General features: G+C 39.4%; 1 protein-coding gene across 3 annotated transcripts in view; it reads left to right on the top strand.

Moving 5' to 3' along the window:
• kiaa2012 (KIAA2012 ortholog) overlaps nucleotides 1-26,606 on the top strand; it is a 31,485-nt gene that overhangs the window by 2,419 nt on the left and 2,460 nt on the right. For 2 of the 3 annotated variants that reach the window (XR_014533001.1, XM_083537982.1), the window contains exons 3-21: nucleotides 1,458-1,730; nucleotides 5,918-6,047; nucleotides 7,064-7,249; nucleotides 7,845-8,002; nucleotides 11,477-11,663; nucleotides 11,827-11,900; nucleotides 12,736-12,910; nucleotides 13,195-13,371; nucleotides 14,793-14,954; nucleotides 15,558-15,689; nucleotides 16,032-16,115; nucleotides 20,564-20,631; nucleotides 20,985-21,074; nucleotides 22,040-22,106; nucleotides 23,424-23,604; nucleotides 24,747-24,942; nucleotides 25,034-25,139; nucleotides 25,226-25,770; nucleotides 26,371-26,588. Coding sequence is in view for 2 of the 3 variants with exons in the window: in XM_083537982.1 (XP_083394108.1) it covers nucleotides 1,458-1,730; nucleotides 5,918-6,047; nucleotides 7,064-7,249; nucleotides 7,845-8,002; nucleotides 11,477-11,663; nucleotides 11,827-11,900; nucleotides 12,736-12,910; nucleotides 13,195-13,371; nucleotides 14,793-14,954; nucleotides 15,558-15,689; nucleotides 16,032-16,115; nucleotides 20,564-20,631; nucleotides 20,985-21,074; nucleotides 22,040-22,106; nucleotides 23,424-23,604; nucleotides 24,747-24,942; nucleotides 25,034-25,139; nucleotides 25,226-25,770; nucleotides 26,371-26,588 (3,209 nt within the window). In the remaining variant the exon portion in view is untranslated. The remainder of the gene's footprint in view (nucleotides 1-1,457; nucleotides 1,731-5,917; nucleotides 6,048-7,063; nucleotides 7,250-7,844; nucleotides 8,003-11,476; nucleotides 11,664-11,826; nucleotides 11,901-12,735; nucleotides 12,911-13,194; nucleotides 13,372-14,792; nucleotides 14,955-15,557; nucleotides 15,690-16,031; nucleotides 16,116-20,563; nucleotides 20,632-20,984; nucleotides 21,075-22,039; nucleotides 22,107-23,423; nucleotides 23,605-24,746; nucleotides 24,943-25,033; nucleotides 25,140-25,225; nucleotides 25,771-26,370; nucleotides 26,589-26,606) is intronic. The other variant, XM_083537983.1, reaches the window with a different exon arrangement.

The raw sequence follows: 26,606 nt of genomic DNA, 5'->3' as shown, positions 1-26,606 counted from the left end.
GAAAATGAATGAATGAATGTTCTCAATGCACAATACTATAGAATTGAAAATTGGATATATTTTAGAGTAGTTAATGTGCAGTTTGTATAGCAGTACAGATTTACTGTCCTCTGAAAGTAACTTAACATACAGTCATTATTGTCCAAATAACAAAAAAGTGAACATGTCAAAAATGTGTACAAAGTGTCAGTATTTTGTGCGAACACCATTGTTATTTAGCACTGCCTTAATCCTCCTGGGCATGAAATTGGCCAGAGCTGCACAAGTTGTTCCTGGGATCCTCTTCCATTCCTCCATAATGAAATCATGGAGCTGCTGGATGTTAGGCACATGAAGCTTCTCCACCTTCTGCTTGAAGATGCCCCACAGGTGCTCAATAGGGTTCAGGTCTGGAGACATACCTGGCCACTCCATCACCTTCACCTTCATCTTCCTCAGCAAAGCAGTAGTCATCTTAGCAGTGTGTTTGGGGTCGTTAATATGTTTAAATTTTGCCATTTGGCGCAGTTTCTGAAGGGAGGGCATCATGTTCTGCTTCAGAATGTCACAGTACATGTTGGAATTCATGTTTCCCTCAATGAACCCCAGCTCCCAGGACCAACAGCACTCATGCAGCATCAGACCATGATAATACCACTGCCATGCTTGACTGTAGGCACAATTTTCTTGGTTTTCCTCGCCAGGGAGTCACCACACATGCTGGACACCATCTGAGACAAAAAATGTTTATCTTAGACTCATCAGGCCATAGGACATGGTATTTATAATTCATGCCCTTGGACAAGTTGTCTTAAGCAAACTGTTTGCACAGCTTTTTGTGAGCCAGCTTCAGAAGAGGCTTCCTTCTGGGATGACTGCCAAGCAAATCGACTTGTTGCAGTGTGTGGCATATGGCCTGAGCACTGACAAGCGGACCTTCCGCTTCTTCAACCTCTAAAGCAATGCTGCAGCACTCATTTGTCTGTTTTTTTTAAGCCAGCTTCCGCACCTTTTTCAAAGTGAAACCTGTCTTGCAAAACTGTACTGTACTCTATCTTCTTATAGCCTCAGCATCTTTGTGGAGAGCAACAATTTTAATTCTTAAATCCCCAGAGAGTCTTTATTGTGAGGTGCCATGTTGAACATCCAGTGGTTGGTATGATAGAATTGTACTCAAAGCACCAATTTTTAAATGCTCTAATTAAAAATACATAAAAAACATGAACATGCTGAATAGGACATGTGGCTTTGCATGGTTACACAATAGACAGCAGTTAAACCTAGGGTGTACTCACTTTTGTTGCCAGCTATGTTGACAAAAATGGCTCTGATTAATAGAAACAATTTCATAGCCAAATTTATGTTTGCTAAAATAAAATACATGTAATTTACTCTAAAGGTAATATAAACACAATATGTTATGCTTAATTTGTTATGCTATGTTTTCTCAGTATTTGATATAATCTATTTTCAATCAGGACTACTTCATTTGGAAATCCCAGCCTCCTCTCCTTCGCTTATCCAGCAGTGGACGGCTCCTCAGTGGACTGGACCCCACACCCCCTAAAACCTACAGCACTAGGAGAGGACCACTTATTCTCTACTCTGAAGAGTTTGCCTTATCATCCTCCCAACCTGAGAAGATCACCAGAAAGGAGCAGGCTTTTAGGGCTCCTAGTGAAAAAGCAGAATTTGAACTCTTCTCTGTTCAAGATCTGACTGAGGCCGCTGTAGCATATTGTAAAAAGCAGGTAAAACACGAGTCATCAAAGAAACCTAAAGGAGAACACAACAATAATCAACAGACACACTGTTCATGAACAGGTCACCACTGTAAAAAAAATATACAGAGAGATATATTAGATTATATATAATCATATAATTTCTTCTTCTTTTTTTTTTCGGCTTCTCCCATTAGGGGTCGCCACAGCGGATCATCCATCTCCATACCCCCCCTGTCCTCTACATCTGCCTCTTTCAAACCAACTACCTGCATGTCTTCCCTCACCACACCCATAAACCTCCTCTTTGGCCTTCCTTTCTTGCTCTTTCCTGGTGGCTCCATCCTCAGCATTCTCCCACCGATATACCCCATGTCCCTCCTCTGCACATGTCCAAACTATCTTAATCGCACACTTTACTGCTGTCACACTGTCCTCATACATGTCCTGCACCACCCTCAAATTCTTCTCTGACACACCTGACTTCCTCATACAATATCACAACTCCTCTCTCGACACCCTGTCGTACGCTTTCTCTAAATCCACAAACACACAATGCAACTCCTTTTGTCCTTCTCTATATGTCTCCATCAAAATTCCCAAAGAAAATATTTCGTCTGTAGTGCTCCTCTTCGGCATAAAACCATACTGTTGCTCATAGATGGTCACCTCTTCTCTCAGCCTGGCTTCCACTACTCTTTCCCATAACTTCATGGTGTGACTGATCAACTTAATTCCCCTGTAGTTACTGCAGGTCTGCACATCTCCCTTATTCTTAAAAACCGGTACCAGCACACTCCTTCTCCATTCTTTAGGAATCCTCTCACCTTCCAGAATTTTGTTAAACAATTTGGTTAAAAACTCCAATGCAAATCTCTCCTAAACATTTTCACGCTTCTACTGGTATTTCATCTGGTCCAACCGATTTTCCACTCTTCATCCTCTTAATCGCTGTTCTCACTTCCTCCTTACTAATCCTATCCACTGCCTGCTTCACCATCTCCATACCATCCAACCTTCTCTCTCTTGCAATTTCGTCATTCACCAGCTGCTCAAAATATTCCCTTCATCTTCTCAACACACTCTCCTCACTAGTCAACACATTTCCATCTTCATCTTTTATTGCTCTAACTTGCAGCACATCCTTCCCAGCTCGGTCCCTCTGCCTGGCCAATCTGTACAAATCCTTTTCTCTTTTCTTAGTGTCCAACTTCTTATACAGCTCTTCATATGCCTTTTCCTTGGCTTATGCCACATCCCGCTTCAACTGCTGCCGCATCTCCTTGTACTCCTTGTCCTTGTACACTCTGTCGATCCCAATTCTGTTTCGCCAACCTCTTTCTCCTTATGCTCTCCTGCACTTCCTCATTCCTCCTCCAGGTCTCTTTGTCTTCCTTTCTCTTTCCAGATGTTACACCAAGTACCTTTCTAGCTGTCTTCCTTATCACTTCTGCAGAAGTTTCCCAATCATCCAGCACCTCTTTAGCACCACCGTGCACCTGTCTGACCTCTTCCCTGAACCTCACACTACAGTCTTCCTCCTTCATTTTCTGCCATCTTATTCTTCTTTCAGTCCTCACTCTCCTCCTCTTCTTTTTCACCTCTAAAGCCATCCTACAGACCACCATCCGATGCTGTCTAGCTACACTGTCCCCTGCCAACACCTTACAATCTCCAATCTCCTTCAGGTTGCATCTCCTACATAGAACATAGTCCACCTGTGTGCACCTTCCTCCACTCTTATACGTCACCCTATGATCCTCCTTCTTCTTAAAATAAGTGTTCACCACTGCCATTTCCATCCTTTTAGCTAAATCTACCACCATCTACCCTTCCACATTCCTCTCCTTAAGGCCATACATACCCATCACCTCCTCATCACCTCCTTCACCAACATGCACATTAATGTCTGCCCCAATCACTAATCTTTCTTTCCTGGGTACACTCTTCACCACTTCATCTAACTAAATCCATGAATATAATCATGTAATATAAAGTAGGAAAATTCTTTCGGAAACTGTAAGCCAATGCCTGATACATGTATTACTGTTTATAAACATGATTTAACCAGTTAAAAAGTCCAGTTTAGCTACAGAAGGACCATTGTGTAGATATGGCTGAGGTCAACTCCACATGGCTGACTAAAGCAGCAGTGGGACATAAACTACAGCGAGAGGGAAGGCTGCAGTAAATCTCCCAGCCCTTTACTGCCTAACTAAGTTTAAACTCCAGTTCAGGTCGGGGTGACAGCCTTCACAGCAGTATTAGTTTACCAGGCCTAGTGAGAGAACCATAGCTCTATTCTGATCCTGAGGGTTAACACCATCCTTAAGGCACAACGATTAAGTGCTGTATATTAATTTTACGTCTCATTCGCTAATCTCCTGGAGCAGCTGCACAGCAGCACCTGGGCTCAACTGATAAGCCTGCAGCATCTGTACTCCACACACTCTCACTGCTCATGGCGTCTCCAATTTCCTTACCATTCAATCCAATCAAATTGCCAATTTAAGTATATTATCCTGATTGACCCCAGAATGATACAAGCTGCAAATCGTAATAAAGTTGTCCTAAAGTTGCAGGCAGTTCATCATCTATCTGATTTTCTCTAGGACAATCTATAAATGTGCCACAGGCCTTAGCCTCATAATATGAACATTATTCTTTACCTCTTGTCCACGTTAGTGAGCTGTTTGTAGCGGCAGGCTGAAAAAGTCACTCTCAGTCTTGTAGGAAATAACAAATACAAACATGCATTATGTGACTGATTTATCCTCATTAAATTATTATATTAGACTACCAATCTGTTTATGCCATTTCTACCTAATATTATTTTCAGTGCATAATAATTTTTTTTTTTAACAAAAAAAGAACTTAGACATCCATTAAATGCAGATACAGTTAACTGGAGCACAAAACAGAATTACCATTGTAACATGCATATTTATTTCGAAAGGTTAGTCCTTGGTATTGATTTCCATATCATAATCATATAAATGTTATTGAGATGTAATAAAAATCCTTTCAGGATTTGCTAATTCATTACAATACATGTTTTTTTTGCAAGTGTCAAGCTTTGTATTAGCCAAAACCTAATATATGTACAGTATATAAAGTAGACTCAGATTAATAGCATATGGCTGAAGTGTTGGAGGTACTTACATGAGCAGCTGGAGTGTGTGACCCAAACAGACAGAGTGTCAGGCCAAAGCGGGAATGCTGCAGGTGATGAAAGCTGAATGTAGTAATCAGAGTGTTTATGGATTGTGGATGCGCCCCAGCATAGAAACGAGCCCTCAATGTAGGTGGCCTGTGCATAGAGCGCCTCATCTGTCATGCTTTCGCCTACAGCTGAATGTAAACAAGACAGGTGTGCCCTGTGCAGCTGGGAGTTCCAAACAACTGCAGATGCAGCTCTTATCACTGTACATCTGAATTCATGTAAATCGTATTCATACTTTCGCAGACAGATGATGCTATGCAGACAAAGCCAAAATAATCACTACATCGCAAGCGATAATCTATCGCAAATTTTTTATGCAAGTAAAAGAAAACAACACACAAATGTTTTATAAACAGTGGGCTGTGTATATAGCACAATGCCAACCTTTCATTCTCTTAACCTCATTTGCTTCATGGGTTTCCTGGGGTAAAAGCTTTAAAATTATGATTCTGCATGCTGAAGTGTTAGACTGGTTGGCACTTCCCTTTAAGGCAGTTAAATGTTTAATCTATAAGATGGCAACATTTTGGTGCTGGTTTGAATTCAATTGTTTGACATAAAGGTTTATCACAAACACAAGTAATCAAAGTAAATAAGCAATGCTGCTTTTATTTGTCCCTCAGATTAAGACAAGCTCCACTGGCTTTCCCTTCTTGTGCTCCAAATTTATGGAATTCACTTGCAGTTGATATCAGACACACACAGACATTAATAAATTATATTTTTATATCTTATTTTCAAACATACTTTTACATGACAGCTGAATTTTGTTAGAAATTTTGTTGATATTTATGTGTAATATTTATTTTTATTTACACTTGATTGTTTTTTTTGTGTAAAGTGCATTGAAAAGCTATTTTTCAAGGCCTTATATAATAAACTAAAGTTTATTATACAAATCTCAGAAGCTATAGGATGTGGAAAAAAATATTCAGATTTGTATTTTGCTTCATAACAATATTTTTTTAATCTTTTTTTCGGTTGTCGGTTTTAGGCCAGGGTGGAATGCCATACTAGCATTACTCAGTCGATGTTGACAGACCCCAAACCTGCCGCTAAGTATTTACAGTCACGCCAGAGGCCCGGAGATGAATGCGGCTATCTGACCCAGACTACTGGTGAAGGTCAGTGCACCCTTAAACACATCTGGTGACCAGATATAGCCACAGATGTTTGTTTGTGAAGAGTCTGTTTCATGTATTAATATTTTCAACATATGGTAATGGCCTGTTGCATGAAGAAGTAAGAAATAATATCTTAGGAACAATAGCTCAAGTTAATTGACCCGATTCTTATTTGTCAGAAGTTTTTGATTAAAGAATATAAAATGACAGGATGTGTTGTTTTAGGAAAAGAATTGAGGATGAGATGGTCTGATGAGACTTCCCCTTTTATCAGTTAAATTTTTTACTCACACTTCGAAATATTAAGACAGAAAATAAATCTTATAAAGTGACTATAGTGAATAAGTGACTTCATAGTGGAGACTGCAAAAAGAAACCAAATAGAATTTTTAAATATGATATAAAAGAAATTTAAAACATTCTGTTTTGAAACAGCACGTAAGATTAGTCTTAAATTATTTTATTCTAACAGATAATCTTGCTAGCAAAAAATGCTTATAATTAAAACAATAAAAGAAACTGCCATTTGAACAAGCAATTTTAATCAACTGCAAGCAAAAAAGTTAAAGAAAATGTCAATAAATAGGCTTAATAATGATATCTGATTTATTGTAACCTTATAGCAAGAAATACATTTGTATATATTAATGATATTTGTAATTTACTAAACTCAGTAGTAAAACTATTAAAGTTAGTAAAGTAGAATAAAGTTATCCAGTTAGGAGAAATGATTATATTTTATGCACTCCTGTGAATAGATCTGTATGTTCTAGTTAGTTTTGTGTTATCTTGTGTTGATTCATGCTCTTTTATATAGTACCTTGTTCATGGAGGAACGTTGTTTCATTTCTCTGTGTACTATCATTGATAAAAAGCCACTTGACTTAATTTACGCCATATTATACCATTCTGTCACTGATTATATGCTTATACTTGTTACCATGTTGTGTTTTTTTTAATAAACATAATTAAATAAATGCATAATCTTTCAACAAATAAAATATACTGTTTTACAGAAAATGAGGAGGAACATGCTTTCTTCAGATGCCAAGGTAACAGTGTATATCCCAAACCAGAGCAGGTGAGATATCAACCACGCTTCCTCTGTTTCCCACGACCTAATCGTCCTCCACCGGGTCCTCTGCCGCATATAACCCCAAGTCCAGCACTCAGACATTGTCGGGACGAGCCTCATATAGCAGGTATATGTTAAAAATGTTGTACACAAGTAACTAGTTCTACAGACACACATAAATTGATTTACTGTGGTTTGAAAAAGCAGTCTCTGTTTAGATAAATAAAATTCGTAGAACTGCTTTGCAACGCTGCCAAAGAGCAAGCTGGTCATCTGGATTGGGTCATTACTCTGGCTCCCATTCTCAAGGAAGTTAATTACATATTTAGAATACGTAGGCCTTCGAATGCCTTCAATTCATGACTCAAGTAACAGTGATGTGGCAAGATTTTATTGCCAGTTTCCAGACATTTAGAAGTTAGGAGTTTTAACCAACAGTAGAGCTTCTTAGTAATATACAGTTCTGCACACTATAAGATGAACATTTAGTGGTGGTTAAGTGGTTAAGGCTCTGGGTTTGTAATCTAAAGGTTGCGAGTTAAAATCCCAGCATCAACCACTAAGCTGCCACCACTGGGTCGTTGTGCAAGACACATTGACCCTTTCCTCAGAACCTAATTCCCTCCAATCTGAGAAAAGAAAAGATAAAAATTACTTTCTAATACCCAGCTGATTATCAGTCACGCTCCAATAAGATTCAATTAACTTTTGTGTAATTACAGGAGAGCCAGCAGCCTTTAAGCCAACAGAGGATAGCAGAGACAAAAGGGCACGTTTCAGAACAGAGGTAGTGATACCCAAAGCTCAGATGAGCCCAATTCCTGAATCTGATGCTTGGGAGGAACCCAAAGAACAGCCTGAGGATCACAATGTTTACATGGTATTTGCTGCATCTTTAATCAATGCTTCATTTATTTTTATCCTATTGAGATTAATTGAATACACAATATCAATGTGGCATTTGACAAACTGTTTTAAGGCCATGTATTACACTAAATGGCTTATTTTTTACTTGTTCTCTGCACCAAAGTATAGATCAAGAGAGTAAAATGCATCTTCAGAAAATGGTTGTTGTTTTATGGTGATAGCGCAATCCATGTTGTCAGGCTGTCAAATATGAGATTATTAAAATGTTATTTTACTGAATTATGGGAGAAAACTAAAATCAAGATAATTAGAAACCCTTATTTAAAAAACATTTGAATCAGTTTTTTAACTGAACAATGATGCAAGAAAAACAAGATATTTTGAGTCAACACTTGAACATATTTTTACCAACAGATTTCCAGATAAATATTTTTCAGCATGAATCCTTAAAAGATATAAGAAACTGATATTTATAAATTAGTTTTTTAAAGTTCGTGGAAGTATGAACACATGACATGTTTTTTCTTGTGTTAACTAAAATAGGGCCTACTGTGGAAACATCTCTAGGTTACGTATGCCTAGTTTCCTGAGGGAATGAGACGCTGCGTCGGAACGCTTTGAGAATGCGACTGCGTTGTCCATGCTCTGAATAATGAGTCTAATCATTCAAAATTGAAGGCAGCCTGTCACCGGCGAGGTGATGTCACGACCAGGACGTATAAAACGCACATGGAGAGAAGCCGGCTTCAGCTTCTGTAACCGAGAAGGAAGCGCTGAAGGGACGCAGGAGATGTGGCATAGAGACGCAGCATCTCGTTCCCTAAGGGAACTAGGGTTACATACAAAACCTAGATACGTTCCATTTCAGGAATTAGAGCTGCGTCGGAACGCTTTGGGAACGAGAGTCCAATACCACCACACTGACCAGTCCCTGACTACTGTGAATGAGCACAGCTAGGTCGAAGGACAGAGGTGCCAGGAGTGGAACAGAGGTCAAGGTTGTAAAACCTGGCAAAGGTGAGCGAGGTAGAATCAGCCCGCTGCATCGCAGAGGTCTTGGAGAGACACTCCAGAGGATCAAGCCTTGAAGGCTGCCACATTCCGGGTAGAGTGAGCTCTGACCCCGAATAAAGCGGGGAAAGCGGAGGACCCGTAAGAAGATGCTATAGAGTCAATAATCCATCTGCTGAGCGTCTGCTTATGAGCAGGAAGGCCTCTCCTCGGAGGGCCATAGCAGATAAACAATTGTTTCAACTTCCTCCAGGGATTTGGCAGGTGGACATAACAGTCCAGTGCACGGACCGGGTTCAAAACACTACAGCCAAGTCCCACCCATGCACCCAGGCCGCAGAGAGAATGTGTCAGGAGTGGGTCTCTGCCCAGTGAATGCCTGGACACAGCGTTCACTGGTCTGCTACATAGACAACATAATGCTACATAAAAGAAAACACAGGGCTAAGGACTGGTAAGTCACACAGTGTAGGACAAATACACAAAATATATATTGCTATACATACAAGATATAACCTGCTCTGAGGGAGAGGAGCTTCCCCTGGGCCCACAGAAGGATCTGGCGTGCCAGCCTGTACAGGGTGTGTGAGTGCAGACCCCCCTGGTGGTTAATATGTGAGAAAAGCCAGAAGCATGGCCAGCATTTCTATTGCAATCCAGCAATTGATGTCTCAGGGGAGCCAGAGCCGCATCGACTTACTTCGTGAAGGTGCGGGGTGACAAGGCAAGGCCAAACGAAAGGACCCGATATTGATACGCTTTGACCCCAAAAGCGAACCTCAAGAACCTCCTGTGACAAGGGAGGATGGGTACATGAAGGTACCCATCCTTTAGATCTACCGTGACAAACCAGTACTCAGATCTGATCTGAGACAAAATCTGCTTGAGGGTCACCATTTTGAACTGGAGCATCATCAAAGAGCGGTTTAGCTAATGTAGATCTAGGATAGGACGCAACCCGCCATCCTTTTTGGAAACTTTGAAGTACCGGCTGTAGAAACTGGACTCTCTGTCTGACCGAGGGACCACCTCGATGGCCTCCTTTCTCAGGAGAGTGTTTACTTCTCATTCCAGGACCAGAGCCTGCTCGCTTCTCACAAGAGTGGGAGAGAGCCTGCTAAACCCAGGCTGGTGAGAGCCGAACTGAATCACATAGCCTTGCTTTACAGTGCGCAGGACCCACCGGGACATGTCTGGCAGAGCCATTCAGGCTGCCAGATGCTCCCTTTAGGGTATCAGTCTCTTGAGACTGATCTACAGTGTGTCTAGAGCCGGGGCAGTGCCCTAAAGTGGCTCTAAAGACGAGACCTTCTGGTACACAAAAATGCCGGGCGGAACCCAAGTAGGGAGCTCGCTGGAGCTGGCCGTGGCCTGAAACACATTTCGTGGCAGGGTTAACGAGCCAGGTCCCTGAAGGGGCCAGAGGGAAACAGGCACTAAGAGAAGTGGTGCTACACGCCCTCCGGTCATCCCTTCACAGGTCGGGTCAGGACCTTTTGCCCGAAGCTCTCTTCCTGAAGATGACAGTACTCAGATCTGTCACCTTACGGGTTTTGACCCAGGGTGCCGCGTGGGATTCTGCACTGGGAAAAAAGCGGGACGCGACGCTCTGTCTCTGCACTTGGCAGTACGAAGTGCTGGGTTGGGGTTGGGGCTGCGCCTGCCAAGCAGCCCGATGGGAGCGGCATGGGAGATACCGCTGGAACATAGGGCCATGTCCTCCATACGGTGGATCTCAGAAAACTGGCCTCCCAGATCCAGTTTCCACAGCAGGTCAGCTTGGTTTGCCTGCAGCACCGACATGGTGTGCGACAGGCGTAAGCCTTACCCACCAGTGCCAGCCAGCTTCTCTCTATGTGCATTTTATACTTCCTGGTCATGACATCACCCTGCTGGTGACAGCCTGCCTTTAATTTTGACTGATTAGACTCATTAATCAGAGCATGGACAACGCAGTCATGTTCCCAAAGCGTTCCGATGCAGCTCGAGTTCCTGAAAGGAAATGACTATCTTTCCTCCCTTCATAACATTTTCATCTTCTATAATCTGACTGTCTCGAAACTTGACTCCAGCTTCCTGTGGTTTCTTGTTTCTGGAATTACTGTGTCATGTCTGATACACCATTTTTTATTACTTCAGCATTATCGGTTGAGAAACCTTAAAAGGTCAGTTTTTAACCAATCATCTGACCTTAGGTGTCTTTAGTTTCCTATTTCTTTGTCACTGTCTTTCATATGATGCATCGCTCTATTGTTATGGTTAACATTTGGGCTTTTAATGTGGAAATAAAGAAGACTAAACAGAATAAACAGAATGAAAAGAAAAAGCATTTATGGCATCTATTTGAGGTTGATTATTTGAAACTTTTTCATACAGTTAAGTTTTTCCTTTGGAACACAATTTGACCATTACTTCAAAGAGTCTAACCTTTTCCTCAATAGCTTTTATCTCTCTTATTTTGACACAAACTCACCAGGTTGCAGAGCATTTGACTGGCTACCCAAAGGACTTAAACGGTCAATGGAAGCCGAGTGCAATAGAGACAGGTGGTGAGGAAGGTGGACACGCTCTAAGACCAGCTAATACAAACTTCTCTTTGGGCTGCAGTCACCTTTTCAACGTCCCCAGTGACAGAAGACAAGCTGAGGGGGGCTGGCCTCCTGGTGAGCAAATTTTTTCTGTTAAACTTATAACAATAGACAAACAATTAAAAAGTTTCTTCATTACCCTCCCTTAGGACATTGTATAACAATGAACGGTGTCAACAAAAATACTCAATATGTTAGTAATCACATATATATTTAATAACTGTACTTTTTGCTTTAGTACAACGGCGCAACCTTCTTTTACCCCCCCTTAAACAAGCACTTCCTGTAGATGCAGACTGCAAAGACCATGGGGTAAGTCAACATTCCCAGCACAAAAATGGCCCAGGTCAGTGTGATTTTTTTCAGCATGGAAACTGTTTTGAATATCTATAAACAAAAATAATTTTTGTGTGGTATACTATAAGTTTTAAATATTCCATTTACATCTTACAGTGAGAACATTCATTCATTCATTCATTCATTTTCTCCCGCTTATCCGTAATTCGGGTCGCGGGGGCAGCAGTCTAAGCAGGCCCCCGCCTCCGACTGCTGCCCAATCCTCATAGCACCATCCCTTACGGTCCCTCCTGCAGGTGGTGAGCCCACGGGAAGGCGGCCCCCACGTCACTCCGACGTCACGGACCTTGATATTTCCCTCGTAAGGGAACAGAGAGAACAAATACCAGCAAATACAACTTGCTGTGTAGAGACCTGTGTAAAGAAATACTACATGTGAAACTCTGAGGCACTCCAGAGAGTGTGTATACTAATGTATAATAACTGTTTTAACTTTTCAAACATTTAGTGCAAACACATCTTCAGCTTCAAATAAGGTTCTAGCACTTTTGGCTTTAGGCCTTTAACTATCAAGCACCAATTCTACTATGTCTGTGTCTCTGGAACTGTACCGACCGTGCCAACAAAATGCCTTTTAAAACACAACAGAGCAACAATCAATTGATTGATTGAGCAAGATTGTTTAATCCTACAGTACAGCTTCATAGACTAGGAGAACTGAAGCTTCTGGTGGCTCATGATGACTCATGATGGTTTAAGTTAATTTGTTAATTTGACTTCATTTGTTTTACCTTTACATTAATGTATATTGTGCCTATTTAAATTAATTGCATGACTGCTTTGACTGTAGCATGTCTTTAAGCTCAAAGCTGGGAATATGACTCAAGAAAACCACAAGGAGCCAGTACCACAACTGCCGGATATACATCCACCTAAAAACAAAACTGAGGCTGTTGCTCCCAAACCGCCAGAAAGAACTGAACTTAAGAAAGTACTTGTTCTACTTTCTTTACCAATGGAACAAGGTAAGACCCAGAGGTTGCATGATTAACTATCAACTCACAAATAAGACCACTTCAATAGCAGTAGAAGTCAATGTCTGAACTGGGATCCTCGTGCATTGTTCAATGTTTGGTGTTCTCTGTTGGCATATACTGCATCCACCCAATTCCTAAGTCATTTATTATCTAAAGTAAGGAATTGGAGAGCTTACCCTTCCTGTCTTAAGTCTCCACATTAAGTTTATCTCAAGTGTCAGGACCTAGGTGCCTTGCCTTAAGAGCTTTCTCTCTTCCTTTTGTCTTGTCAGATAGTCATTGTGGCCTTCCTGAGAAAAAGAAAGAAATTGAGGACTTCCTGTGTAGTGATGAGGAACAGAAAGTGGAGTCAATTAGGAAAGAAGAGAACAGACCTGTTGATCGTGGGTGCAGTCTAAAAGCAGCACAACAGGATATTCTCATCAGGTTTGCACCTAATGATGACAAAGGTATTGAAATAAATCAAGCCAAACTGAAATTTGTAACTGATATCTATTTGTCTGATATGTCTTAAGCTACTAAAGCTGGAATAAGAGAAGAATTAATGCTGTTTTTAAGTCAAATTTAATTTGCACAGTTGGGTGGTTGTTTCAGATATTCATCCAAACATATTACAAAGGAATTGTAAACTACTGATTAGTGATTCACAGTTTAAGTCAACCCACATCATCACAGATCTTGTTTTCATGTGGTGTGATGAAAGTATTTCATAATGGTCAACCAAAACATAAATGAAAGAATGCTGGCATGGAAAGAAGTTTGGCCTTGCTTTGCAAGCATTAAAAACAGCACAAAACATCACTTTTGGCATTGCTATAACAAAATATAACTTTCTGAAGTGCTTTCAGACATTTCAACCATAAAATCACACAGAGAAGAACCTCTTGAAGAAAAAGTGAGGGAAAATGTTTTTACTGGCTGGTTATGCTCCAGAAAAATGCCATTTCAGTGAAGGAATGCGTTTCCAAATAAAAAGTGAAGCAGGGTTGTACACAGCAATATATCATACATACAACCCTTTTCATTTGAAAATGACCAAGTCTTGTGTTGACAGCTTTGTCTCTCCATTTTAGTTCACAAACACCTGCACATGTAATCAAAACAAGCTAAGCTTTACATGGATAAATATACATTATCACAACAGCAGTAATAAATAAGAACTGCATGCTCTCTCTGAGGAGTATCATAGGCTGTCAGTCTACAACCTAGAACTGGCTGCAGTTAATAGTGGTGCATGATGTGTGATATCCAAGATGTGCTGACAGTGGGGTACTGCAGAGATCTCTGGGACTGATATGATAAATAACAGCAGACTAGATTAAGTTTGGTCTAAACTCCTGAGGTTCAGGAGCCATTGCACATAAATGTAGAAAGTATTAGAACACAAAGGAGGGGAAGTATATTTTTTTGGTAACGATATCAGATCACATCCTGTTCTTTAGCAGAACAATTTGACAGAAAATCAAGAATGATTTTTTCAGTTCCTCTGATGCAAAGGGACAGATAGATAGTTAAAAACCAAACATAATGGCAAAATATTACATCATATAATTTTTACTGTTGCATCCATTTTCCTGTGGAGGTGAAGACTGACAAAAAATAAATAAAACATTAGAAGATAGGTGAAGTCCTTCAGGCTTGAAAAATTGTCAATGCCCTATATCTGAACCTTCAACTGCTCCAAGCTGAGAAGAAAATTAGTGAGAGATGTCAAATTCATTAAATATTAAATTAAATATATTTAGTCTTGCAATAGTTAGGTGTGTAAATTTGTCTATGAGAGAAATAAAGTGAAAAGGTGATCTATGTATTTATCTCAGCTTTGTTAAACCATGCTTAATAATTCATTAATGCTATCTATATTTTTCAGCGCATCAGACTGCAGTGGGTCCACTGCCTCCATTTAAAGGGCGTAGAGGTCTCGGAAAACAGTGCTCTATGGCAATCTACAGACAAGATCCGTGCAACCCTGCAGATCAGTCAGACCCTCAGCCTGGCATTATCAGAGGCAGTCTTCCTCTGGAGCTGAAAGGTAACCCACCTGTGATTTATTGAGGCCTAAAAATGCTATCTTGTTTGATAACCATGCTATAAGCCACAGACGTTTTTATAATTCCAATTTTTAATATATGTTTAAAAAAATAACAAGATTTAATTATTAATTATATTTACTTAAATGTTTAACATTGGCAAAACAAGCTATTTGCTGCTATTACTTTTGGTATAGCAGTCAATATATGCAGTCATTTACTTAACAATTTCTTAAAAATCTTAATTTCAAGAAAAAGCATTTATATTAGAAAAAAAGAAGTCATAGAAGTCTCTGCCTATATTTTTTTTTTTAAGTGAAGACACTCAAGGCACCTTGGCAATAAATATTAACAGTTTCAATGATGAAATGAAATGATGAAATTTGTGTAAGTGTTAAAACCCAACACACTAACATGAGCTTGACATTTGAATTATAGTAAGCACTACTGTCAAAGCTGCGGATGGACAAATTTATTTAGCACCTTTGAGATTTGGTTAAGCAATTAAATGTCAGTGAGACTGCAATACAAAAACCAAAAGTACAATCCTCCTTTCTGATATTATTCTTTGTCCCCTTGCTAACTTCACTGCACGTGTTTTTCAGAATGTCAAAAAGATGGAGTCCTAGGCACCTTAATCATGGGTCCTGCTGGGGAAATCATATGCTTGTCTTTCTGGGATCCCTTAACTGACACAGAGGACCACCCAGCTCTGGAGGATGCCATGAGAGAACATGGTAATAAAGTGTTTTACTGGCTTTTACCTTCTGCCCACAGACCACAGAAAAGTCAGCACTATGGTTAAAGGTGCTCCGAAATAAAAGAGGTACATAACTTAAACATCATAATCTCACCTTAATCTCACCATATCCTATAATCTGTCTAAATGTAATACGAGATCCAGTCACAGTCATTCTATGGAGCATTAGGTTAAGAACAGTGATGCTAAGAAGGTCAGGAAGTCAATTTAAACAAAGTAAAAAAAAAAAAGCAGACTATGAAATCAGTAAAGAAATAAAACGAAAGAAGAGGTTGAAAAAATAATGACTTTTGTTAAAATGTCTTTATATTTTTTCAAGTTGTCAGGATGATGACTTCTGAAGGTGTTTTGGAAGAGTCATGGACCATCTTAGACCAAGTAGAAGCACAGGCTACACAAACAGGTCAGTATCTGTCCAAACAGAACCATATAGAAAATGTTATTATCCTCGTCCTAGACACTGAATATGAATGGATTTATTCACTGATTGTTTGCAGTTGCATTTAACGTGGTATTCATGAAAATCCAGTTCTGCTCGAGTGCTCCTGAAATTCTACATACATTTATACTAAAGAACTCTCACTAATGTGGAAATGTAAACCCTGAAATGACTGATTTTAAATGGTAAAATTGGCAATGGGCTGCTGGTTCACGAGCTATGCCTTTGAAGGAGTATTTGCGGGGGTCACAATGTTTATATCAGTTGTTATTAGTTAATAGTTATTGTACTTTATCAATGTAACACCTCTGATTATGAAGAAAATGAGCATTAGTTAATCTTTCAAAATCTGGCACGAGGCTGAAGTTCATTTGGCCTTAAAAACATTCCAAAATAAAGATAACTTTACTAAAAGATTTATAAATGCTAGAATTACAATGCACAAAGGAATTGTTTAAAAAGCACTCTACAATTTTGGCAGAAGTGTAAATGGACTGGACTCTTGCATACACAGTAGATTTGCTCATAACAGCTGTTTTATTGCTTATACAGATTTTACATATTTTGCTCGATGTCAAGGCCCTCGATTGCAACATGAATTCAAACAAGTAGTCTAAAACTAAAGAATACTATACCCACATGCATACAGCACTCCTCCCCCAAGTCATGAATGCACCACATCTGGTAGTGTTTTGCAGCAGTGAGGTATCCCGGCCGGAGAAACGTGATCTCCTTCCAGGAGTCTGTGTGACTGACAGAGGCTGTGTTTTCTCAAGCCGACCTCTGGAGCTGCTCTGTTTCCTTTATCCTGTCACTGGTCAGAAACTGAACCCCCTCACCAAACCTACTTTAACTCACCCACCCAACCCCCCAACCCTTTTTCATTCTTTCCTCTATCCATGCTGTAGTCTCCACCGATTCTCCCCCTTTCCCCCTGAAAATTGGGCCTCGAGAGAAAAAGGCACTGTCTAAATAAAGATTCTTTAGGCAAATGCCCAAAACGGGCTACATGGCCCTGAGCAATGCAATCCTTCTATAGGCTATATATATAACATCTAGCTCAAGTGCTTATGTGGACATGTATGGAGAAATAGTCTTTAGCTGTCCTGTTTGGCAAAATTCAGACTGGTAATAAGCTTGAAAAACACTTGTGATTTCAATTTTAAAAGAAAGGTATTAGATTTAGCGAATGCTTAGATAAATCACTCGATCACAGTTGCACACTATTACTTACATTCACAAGGATCACTGCTGTAGACAGCTTTGGATGCTAACTGTTAGTCTGAAGCCAATAAGTGTGTCCTTAAAATTACCAGAGGATACTTTAGACTTGGCTGTCATGACACTGACAACGTGCTAACAAGTTCATAACCAAAAATAGCCAGTGGTGTAGCAGAGTCGACACATAGTTATCTGAGGCATATGGAATGCCAGAACTGTTGGCGTATGTTATGGATATCTTACTATGAGTGAACCGATGAGAGAAAAACATGTTCAAAAGATCTTATAGATCTTAGATATATTTGAGGTTAAAATGAGCATGCATGGCTCAGGCTGATCAACAGGGTTGATATAATCTTACTGAATAATAGATCACTGAATTAAACTATTATTATTAGTTATGCCTAATGGTGCATATCATTTTACATTGTTTCAGTATGTAATCAGCGTCTCCAAAAAATCTAGGGTCATATAAAAACATTTAAAGCATCTACTATTCTCTAGTGGGCAGGATTTCTTCTTAGCCTGTCCTTAAATCGATTTAAAAAAATTCTATACAATTCAAAAACATGTAGTAGTGCAGTAAGAATTGATCGTAGTCTGAGATAGATGAAATGTTTTATCGAATGTATGGAGTTTCTATGTGCTTTTATAGGATGAATCAGAAATTCACTCTCTTTTGCAGTCTCAGACTGAACTCATATGCCAGTCCTCAATTTCATCACTACATACATCTTGCTAATACAGACCAGCATATGAAGAGAAGCATGTAACCTGATACTGTGCGTTCACTGACAACACGTTTTAAAATGATTACCCACATCATTAATCTTAGCTGGTTTAAAACTTTAAATCACCCTGCACTGTTAAGAGCGACAGAAATAACATTTAAACAGCTCGACTTTTTTGGCTTGAGTCTGATAGGGGAGGAAAGGTGTGAAATAAAAGTGCCACTTCAGGTTAAAGCGATATGTGGTGGCCTACATTCCATGTTGCATGGACGCTTACTGAGGGGTCCAGCAAGGGTAGAGAGGTTCACAGAATAAGAAATAGAGAGAGATTTGACATGCAAGAAAGAAAAAATATTGAGAGTGAAAAAATGGATAAGAACTAGGAGTGATTAAGTGAATGAGGGAGTGAGTGGATGAGTGAAGTAAAAAATAAAAAACAGGTAGAGCGAAACAAATAGTGAGAGGTAACGAAGGAAAATCTTAGGAGTGCGAAAGGAAAAGCAGGAGTAGAAGATTAAATGAGTGGAAGTAGAGCGAGACAGGCGAGAGAGACTGAAAATGAGAACGAAAAAGGCAGATTTCTGTTGCCATTAAGGGGGATTTGAGTCATGGCAGATGAATAATTGGAACAGTTGATTGGGCAAGTGTGTGGGATCAGAGAAGCTGTAGCGATGAATGAAGCATGGAGAGACACAGACGTACGTGGTACAACCCAGCTCTCTGGGGTTACTGCTGCACACAACTGAGCAACAACAGAGAAAGGCTGAACTAACCCCCCTCTCCTCCTCCTTTCTCTCTTTCTCCAGTCCCTTTCAGTATATCTTCTTAACACACCCTTTTCCCCTTCTCTCTGACTTCAAAGCGGTCCTGGAACCCATTAAAACAGACAGACTCGTCAAAAAATAAACGGTGCCTCGTTGGTGTAGTGGTGCAGCAGAGCTGGCCCCTGTGTGTCTGTGTGTGCAGGCTGTAAGGTGCAGTCTGCCGTGCTCTGTTGGGTCTGATCTACTGCCCACAGGCATAAAGCAAATACCACCACTCTGTAGCCAAACACTGTTCATGCTCACCATGTCTCCAAGGGCTCGAGACAAAGAGTACATAAACATCTGACATTTTAAAGGGTGTCTGCCTGTGCATGTGTGTGAGAGTCAACGAACAAACAGTAAAAAAAAATAGCCTTGGTCCCTGTGTTACCCATGCAGTATGTCAATTTGACTCCTAAAGGTGTCACCTTTTGTCTAGATACATTTAATGGATGGACAGATGGTTCTATAAAGGCCTGTTTCAATGCAGAACTAAAGTTTTACAGTTTAAAAACAATTTAGCCATTGTTATATCGTCGCTCTCTTTGATTAGGATAAAATACTAGGCGATGATAATGTTGTCAGGGTTCATTTTAAAACTCCCTCTAGTGGAATGAAGCTTTATGGATGACTTGCCAGCCCGGTGGTAACAAACATCATAATAGCCATATGCGGCTGATTTCAAAGCCCACAAGGCTCACTTTAGTGAGTGTGTGTCTATCAGCACTGCTGCAGGAATGTGCAGTGTTTGGGGTTCTGTAAAGTGAGACCTCACCGGTCACACAGGTCAGATTTTCGGTTAGATACACTTTCAACAGAGCGTTATGGTTCTCTTTTGTCTCGTGCCAACTGCATACAACATGGCATTGTTTTAAACAAAATAAAAAAAAAAAAACACTTCTCTTTAATTTAAAAGCATAAGAATTGTTGCCTGCTTATTTCAAGTGGTATATCAGGTATATCAGTGTTAAATTACAGCTGCAGTGCAAAAGAATACTCACATTGTCTTTTCAATTGTTAGAAATAGTCAAGTTATGAGTACATAAGTAATGCACATTTTGTTTTTAATTAAACATATAATCCAGGTTTACATGTTATGTCCGTTGCATTGTGTGCAATTATAATGGATAATAATAGTGCACCTTTCCCCGTACTGATGAAGAATTCAATTAATTAGAGAAATCCCATTATTTAGGATTCATTGTTTTAGAGCCTTTATGCAGCTCATCCTTTAGTAGATTACTACCTTTTACTTTTTTAAGATTATAATTAAGATATTTGTGTTACCAATGTAGTAATAAACCTCACAGCAACCACAGAGTATGTAGTTAGTAAAAAATTTGGAAAGCCTGCATAAGAACAGATTTATTTGTCATGCCTGTTTCATCCATGTAAGAATATGGCTGCAGTTTTGTATAAACGTTAAAAATTCATACATTTTACTGATTAGAATTGGTCGAATGCTCTTCAACTTCCACTGACACCATTCATTTCAAGTAAACAGGGTTTTATTCCTTTGTTGTTTTCAGTACAGAGAAATGCATTTAAGTTCTTGTCAGTGGTAATCGCACAGACACTGCAGAGACAGTGTGTAGAGATGTGCAGCCATGTATCCAAGTAAAGTCCAGACAATCATGCATCTGTTTTCTTCTTACAGGAGGACTGAATGACAGAGAAGTGGGGGCTATGCAAGGTCACAAGAATCAAGCCAGCACTAAGCAAGAGGTACAAGTTTGAACTAAACACCCTGCTGCACCTGCACAGCTCAAAAAAAAAAATCCTAGTGTATTTACTCAAACCATGATGTCTCAGCATGTTAAGTAACTGTAGCAGCACTAAGAAATAAACACTTAATAAAATCTGGGCTTTAAATAAACCAAGGCTCGTGTCTTAACAGAGTCCAGTGTACTGTTGCCAAGCAAAGTTTATGATGCATAGATCTTCATGTAACTGAAAGAAAAGAAGAAGACCTGCCAGCTAAACTAAGATATGGGTTAAATGCTTTAATGGTGTTATGGAAGTTCACAATACACATATGATTGCCATCATGCTGGGTGTCTGTGTTTATGGTTTTGAAGGTCATACCTCGATCTGATGAATATATCACAGTGGAGGAGATTGAGGAATGTTCTGGCACCGATGGGAGGAGAGTCAGGAGGAAAGCTCAGGTGAGGCTTAATTCAGATTTCCTTTTCCCCCCATAAACATTGAGCATGTTTTCAAGCTCTGCCACTGGCATTCATATAAATGTTTTAATTTGTCATCCTAAAATAAAAATAGAAAAAATGTGATTAATCAAAACACTGTCCCTGTACACGGTAAATAAAGACATTTAATAAAGACATGGTGTGACAAGGTTGGTTTGGAAAAATTCAAGTGGCCAATACAGAACCCTGACCTAAACCTCAACCCCACTGAACTGGAACACTGACTGTACTCGGACCTCGTCATCTGACATCATTGCCTGACCTCTGCTCTTGTCGCTGAATGAATACAATTAGGCACAGCCCTGCTCCAAACTCTGATGGAAACTCCCCAAAAAGTGTGGAAATGATTATAACAAAAAAACGGAAATCGATCTGTAATGTTTAAAAAGTCTATGAATGTGGTGGTTCGGTGTACAGAAACGTTTGGCTGTATACATAATATGCCACCAATAGTTTCATTCTCGTATGGCCAAAGTAATGCAGTAGACAAAATAACAAAAAAAATGTCTGGTGTTTTTTTTATATACAAAGACCTACGATAGGACAGTGTAATAAGATCGTTAGAAGACTGGTTTATGTCATGTTGTTTCACTTAACTGCGATTCCTTACAAGTAACAGGCAGATCCTGCTCACATGACTTTCTGCATAAATCCCCATAACCTTTTCATTACCATCATCAAGTCAGATTTTATTTAAAATACTTATTAATCTCAATAACAAGCTAATTGTTTATTACTTTTTTTATGCCACCGGTGAGCTGTTTTTTTCTCATGTCAACACAAAGGCACTTTCTATTTAACAAAAATAAAACATGAAGAATAAAAGTACCCACCACACCTCATTTCACCTGTATAGTGCACACACCATGCTTCCTCATCTGGTCTAATACAATTGTATCCTGTTTAATCTCATGATTTCTTCCCAGGCTTTTGTACCTGAGCGAAGAAAAGAGAAGACAAACAACTGTACAGAAAGTCAGGCCTACAGCAGCGGTAAGTACAACATTAGCCAAAACAAAAAATGCCTTTCTCTGGATTTCCAGTATTTCCAAATTTAAGACCAAACCTTTCAGTGTTTAGGATTCAAGTATGGGCTAGTAATGGCAAGTAATGACAGATCCAGTGGTTCAATTCTAATCCTGGTTTACAGCCTGTGTGGAGTTTCACTCGCCATGTTCGTGTCAGTTTTCCCTGGGTTCTCTGGTTTCATCCCACCTTCCCAAAAGCATGCCAGTAGGAGGATTGGCAGCTTAGAATTTCCCTAGTGATTGAGTGTGTGTGAATGTGTGTGAGTGCATGGTGCCTTGTAATGAACTGGCATGCCACCCAGGGAGCTTTCCTGCTTCACAGGCACTGCCTCACAACCACCACAACTCTATATGAAGACAAATTAATGAATAATATTTAAAGAATGTGTATATAAAGTATATGAGAAGCTATTGTGTTGTTAAAGTGTGAATTTAGATCTAACTTTTTTTAAATAATAAATAATGGGATTGCACCAAGCACTATAGTCTAGTGTATAGTCTATGACTAAAACTTAGTCATTTTGCCATCGGAATGATAGGAACAAAGAGATTAATGTGTTTGAAATCTCTAAAAAGGTATAAAAATATCACACAATAAACTATAATAAGAGAATGTCAGCTACATATAAAATTTCTGTGATTATATTTGGTTTACAATCCTTTTTTTTTTTTTTAAATGCAACTAGTATCCTCTGTTTAAAACACTAACAAGATTGTATGGTCTGCTAGAGAGGTGTTAAATGACATGACTATTAAAAGACTCTTAAAAGCAGGTGTATTTCACACTCTACTTGTAGGCTATATCTAAAGCTGGTCAACACGTTTAACACAAGCAGTAGTCAACATTAAGTATTTTCAAAATATTTAGCTGGGTCAGTTCTAACTGGACTATAGAGATAAAGAGAAATTTTGATTGCCAGTGCACAATGTTGAAACCTTCATATTTTTTGGACCTACAATCTTTTTTCAGTCTAAAATTAATTGTAAATAACTAAGCGAAGACAGAGGGATTCCATTAAAAAAAGTAAGCTGGACTAATTGCAGATTATTTTGATGTCTAACAGGGGAGTTACACTGTTAATATCTTTTGGAATAACCTATAATTGTAGCTTCCATGTTAATCTGTGGACAAAAGGCTGAATTCCATTTTAAATGCTTTATTAGTAAATCTAAAATACACTACATACTCTAATATCTAATGTCAGGTTAGTTCAATATACATGGATCATGGTTTCCAGCACACTCACTTGACAAATAAAGATTTGTGGTTTTGTTCCTTTAGGGGAAGATATCACTCAACAGACAGGAGGAAGGACACAGGCAAGAGGGAACCCTGGGTCATCACTTAGACCTGTGTCTGCTAGCAGCACTCAAAAAACATCTCTTTCAACCCCCACAGCTGCAGATGAACGTATTGATAAAACAAAACCCCAAAGTCAGACAGATCCGTTTAAAAATACTGCGTGAGTAACACTTTTGAACTTTAGACCATAGTATGGTGGACATCATAATACTTTTTAAACTCTTTTATCTAACGTAATTTGTAAATGTTGTGAATTATGTATAATTACATTACAAATCACACCCACAAATACATAGAAGATAATTATTTCATAGAGGGGCAAGTGGAAGCTTATAAAAAATACCTCATGTCCCCAGTGACTATGATTTACACCTGAGCTTGGGTTACTGATCGCAAAATTTCATATGTTCTCCTTGTCTATGCAAGTTTTCCACAGGTTTCCTGGTTTCCTCCTACCTCCACAAACATCTCAATAGGTGGATTAGCTCCTCTAAATGGCCCCGAGGTGTAAATGAGCATGTGTGTGCATGCCGTCCTGCATTAAAATGGTTTTCCATCGAGAGTGTATTCCTAACTCATGCCCAGAGTTTCTGAAGATGGTGACATGTTTGTATCATTCCAAGAAATGCTAATGAGATACTATTATACCAACCACAGATTTTCAATTATATTCTTTTGTTTAGGCCTGTTCTACTCTTACTAAAGCAAAAGGCAGCATCCAGAGTGTAGTTTATATTACTATCATTCTATTTAATGCAGTAAAAAAATTAACCTTGCTCTCAGTATTCAAATAACTCTATTGAATTTTTTAACTACTATCAGTTTACCTCAACATAGTTTCTACAGTTAATAATAAGTTCTGCTTAAATGTACCCTAAAAAGGAAAAACCTGTTGGAAAGCAAGAACCCCTGACCATTGAAACCTAGGTTTTAAACACAGCAATGTTTTCGGTGCACACACTGAAGGTCAAAACAAAAGGTCAAAGGTCCGGGTGAGTTCAAGCAACATGGCATTGTGGGGTTGAGTCATTAATATCCTGTCTAATTATTATTTACATATCGCTCTCTTCTGTTTCACTTCAGCATCCGGCTCAGTTTCTCTTTCACGGGTAAAGAGATCACTCTTTACCCGTGTGTCAAGTTTCAGCCAAGGCCTCCTGCGAGAAAGCAGGGATTAGAGCTCGCCTCTCCATCTGCCTCCATTCCTTGCTCAGAGCTACATTTTATCCACGTGACAATCCATCACTGTCCACCGGGTGACACTAACTAAGTGTTCTGTGTTGTTTTTTTATATTTTGACAGCAAGTCCAAAAAACCAGGTAAATTAGACAATGCAGAAGATCAGCACATAAGGAATGTGAAGAAGCAAAAGTCTGATCAGCATGGCAGCAGAGGCACACACATTAATTATGCAGAGAAGACAGATGCAGACACAAATGTGGACACAGAGTCACAAGACAACAGTTTTATTGAAGAAACAGCTTCTGGTCTAATGGAAGTGAGTCCTGGTGTAGATTATAGTCTCAACATTGAACAGTGACTATTCCCTTTTATTCTTCATTGTACATTTCTTGTCTTTTGTTCTGCAGAAGAAAAATAAAAAGGCAAGTGGTGAGAAAGCAAAGTCCACAAAGTCACAAAACACAGTGGAAAAAATAAAAAAGAGGTCCAAAGGTCAAGCAGCATTTGTTGTGGGTGAGTTTTGAGTAATAAGTGTAAAACTAATATCTAAAGCCATTCCTGAATATGCCAAATCATGCCCTGGTTTCATCTCAACTCAGGTAAACCGAAGCTGTCGCAGGAAGTAATGCAAGTTGAAAAGAGGAAATACAGTTCAGGGAGACGTGAGAAGACATCAACCAACACACTCTTGAGTGAGTCAGAGGACAAATCAGCAGAAGACTATTCCTGTGGTTCTTCTGAATACGCTACGGATTGTATGGAAAGCAGCCGGTCTTCAACTGTCCAAAAGGACCATGATGCTGGACACAGTCCGGATATTGATCAGGAAAACATCAATAATAAGCAGCATGTAGCAGGACACAGTCTGGAGAGTGAGCAGGTTGCAGTCTCCAGAAAAGGTGGTGAAGATGAAGACATGGATCGGATCTCTGATTTCCACGAGAGAGATGTATCTGCAGTTTCCTCCAGATCCTACATCTCTGCCAAATCGTCCTCAACGAGCACATGGAGCATCCGGCGATCCAGTGCATCATCAGATACGGGCATGTTTAGCCCAATACAACTTCCTAATTTCTTGCCACGTGGCGGCGTCTCAACAAACCAACCTGCATCCAATCCTGCTAGGTCTGAATCAGCAGCTGATGTGGGTATTAGTAAAATGGTTAAAAAAAAAAAAAGAAATAACTGCGGGTCAACATTTTCAGCATAAAAACTATTATGGTCAATTTCTTCTTAAAAAAAATGATTAGGACAATTATTCAAAAATACAAATATTAGATATAATATATAAAGTTCCTTCTAGCTAAGATTGTTAATGAACATAACCTCTTCTGGTCAACATAAAGCTTAACACTTAGTAGCATAATCTTTTTTCTTATCATAGTAATTTAGTCACTTCCTCAACAACCTTTGTTTTATTCTCCAAATTAATAAGGCAACATTCAATTGTAAGCAAGACTTCAAAAAGTAGTCCTTACTGCTAAAGAACTTCCTTTGATCAAACACTTCTTTGATACACTGCTGACACAATAAACTCCTTCTATAAATGTTAGACATCTTCACTGTATAAATGATTACACTTTCTTTTACACACTAACAGCACAGCACTACCACTGTCAGATCTGCTCTTATAGAAAACCTTCTGACCAATTGCAATTGAAAATTCAGCAGAGCTGTGGTATAATTATGATTAAATATGGTCATTAGTGGGTGTGCATGACTCAGGCCATTTCTATCCCCTCAGACTAAGAGCAAAGAAGCAATAAACCAGAGGGAAAGCAGAGTGGCGGCAGCACTGGCCGCAAAGGCCCAACGTCACCGGCTGGAGGTGGAGAGGAAGAGGAAAGAGAAAGCTGAGGAGAAAGAAGAGGAAAGAAAGAGACAGGAGGATAAAGAGCAGACGGAAGAGAGAATGAGGCTGGAGCTGGAGGAGGAGCAGAGACAGAGGGCACAGCAGGCCAGGTTCACCTTTTTATCCAA

Source organism: Silurus aristotelis (genome assembly GCF_946808225.1).
Source record: "Silurus aristotelis genome assembly, chromosome: 3".
In the NCBI taxonomy this organism is placed as follows: Eukaryota; Metazoa; Chordata; class Actinopteri; order Siluriformes; family Siluridae; genus Silurus; species Silurus aristotelis.
Note: the sequence above shows the minus strand (reverse complement) of the source record. Positions and strands in the feature narration are given on the sequence as shown.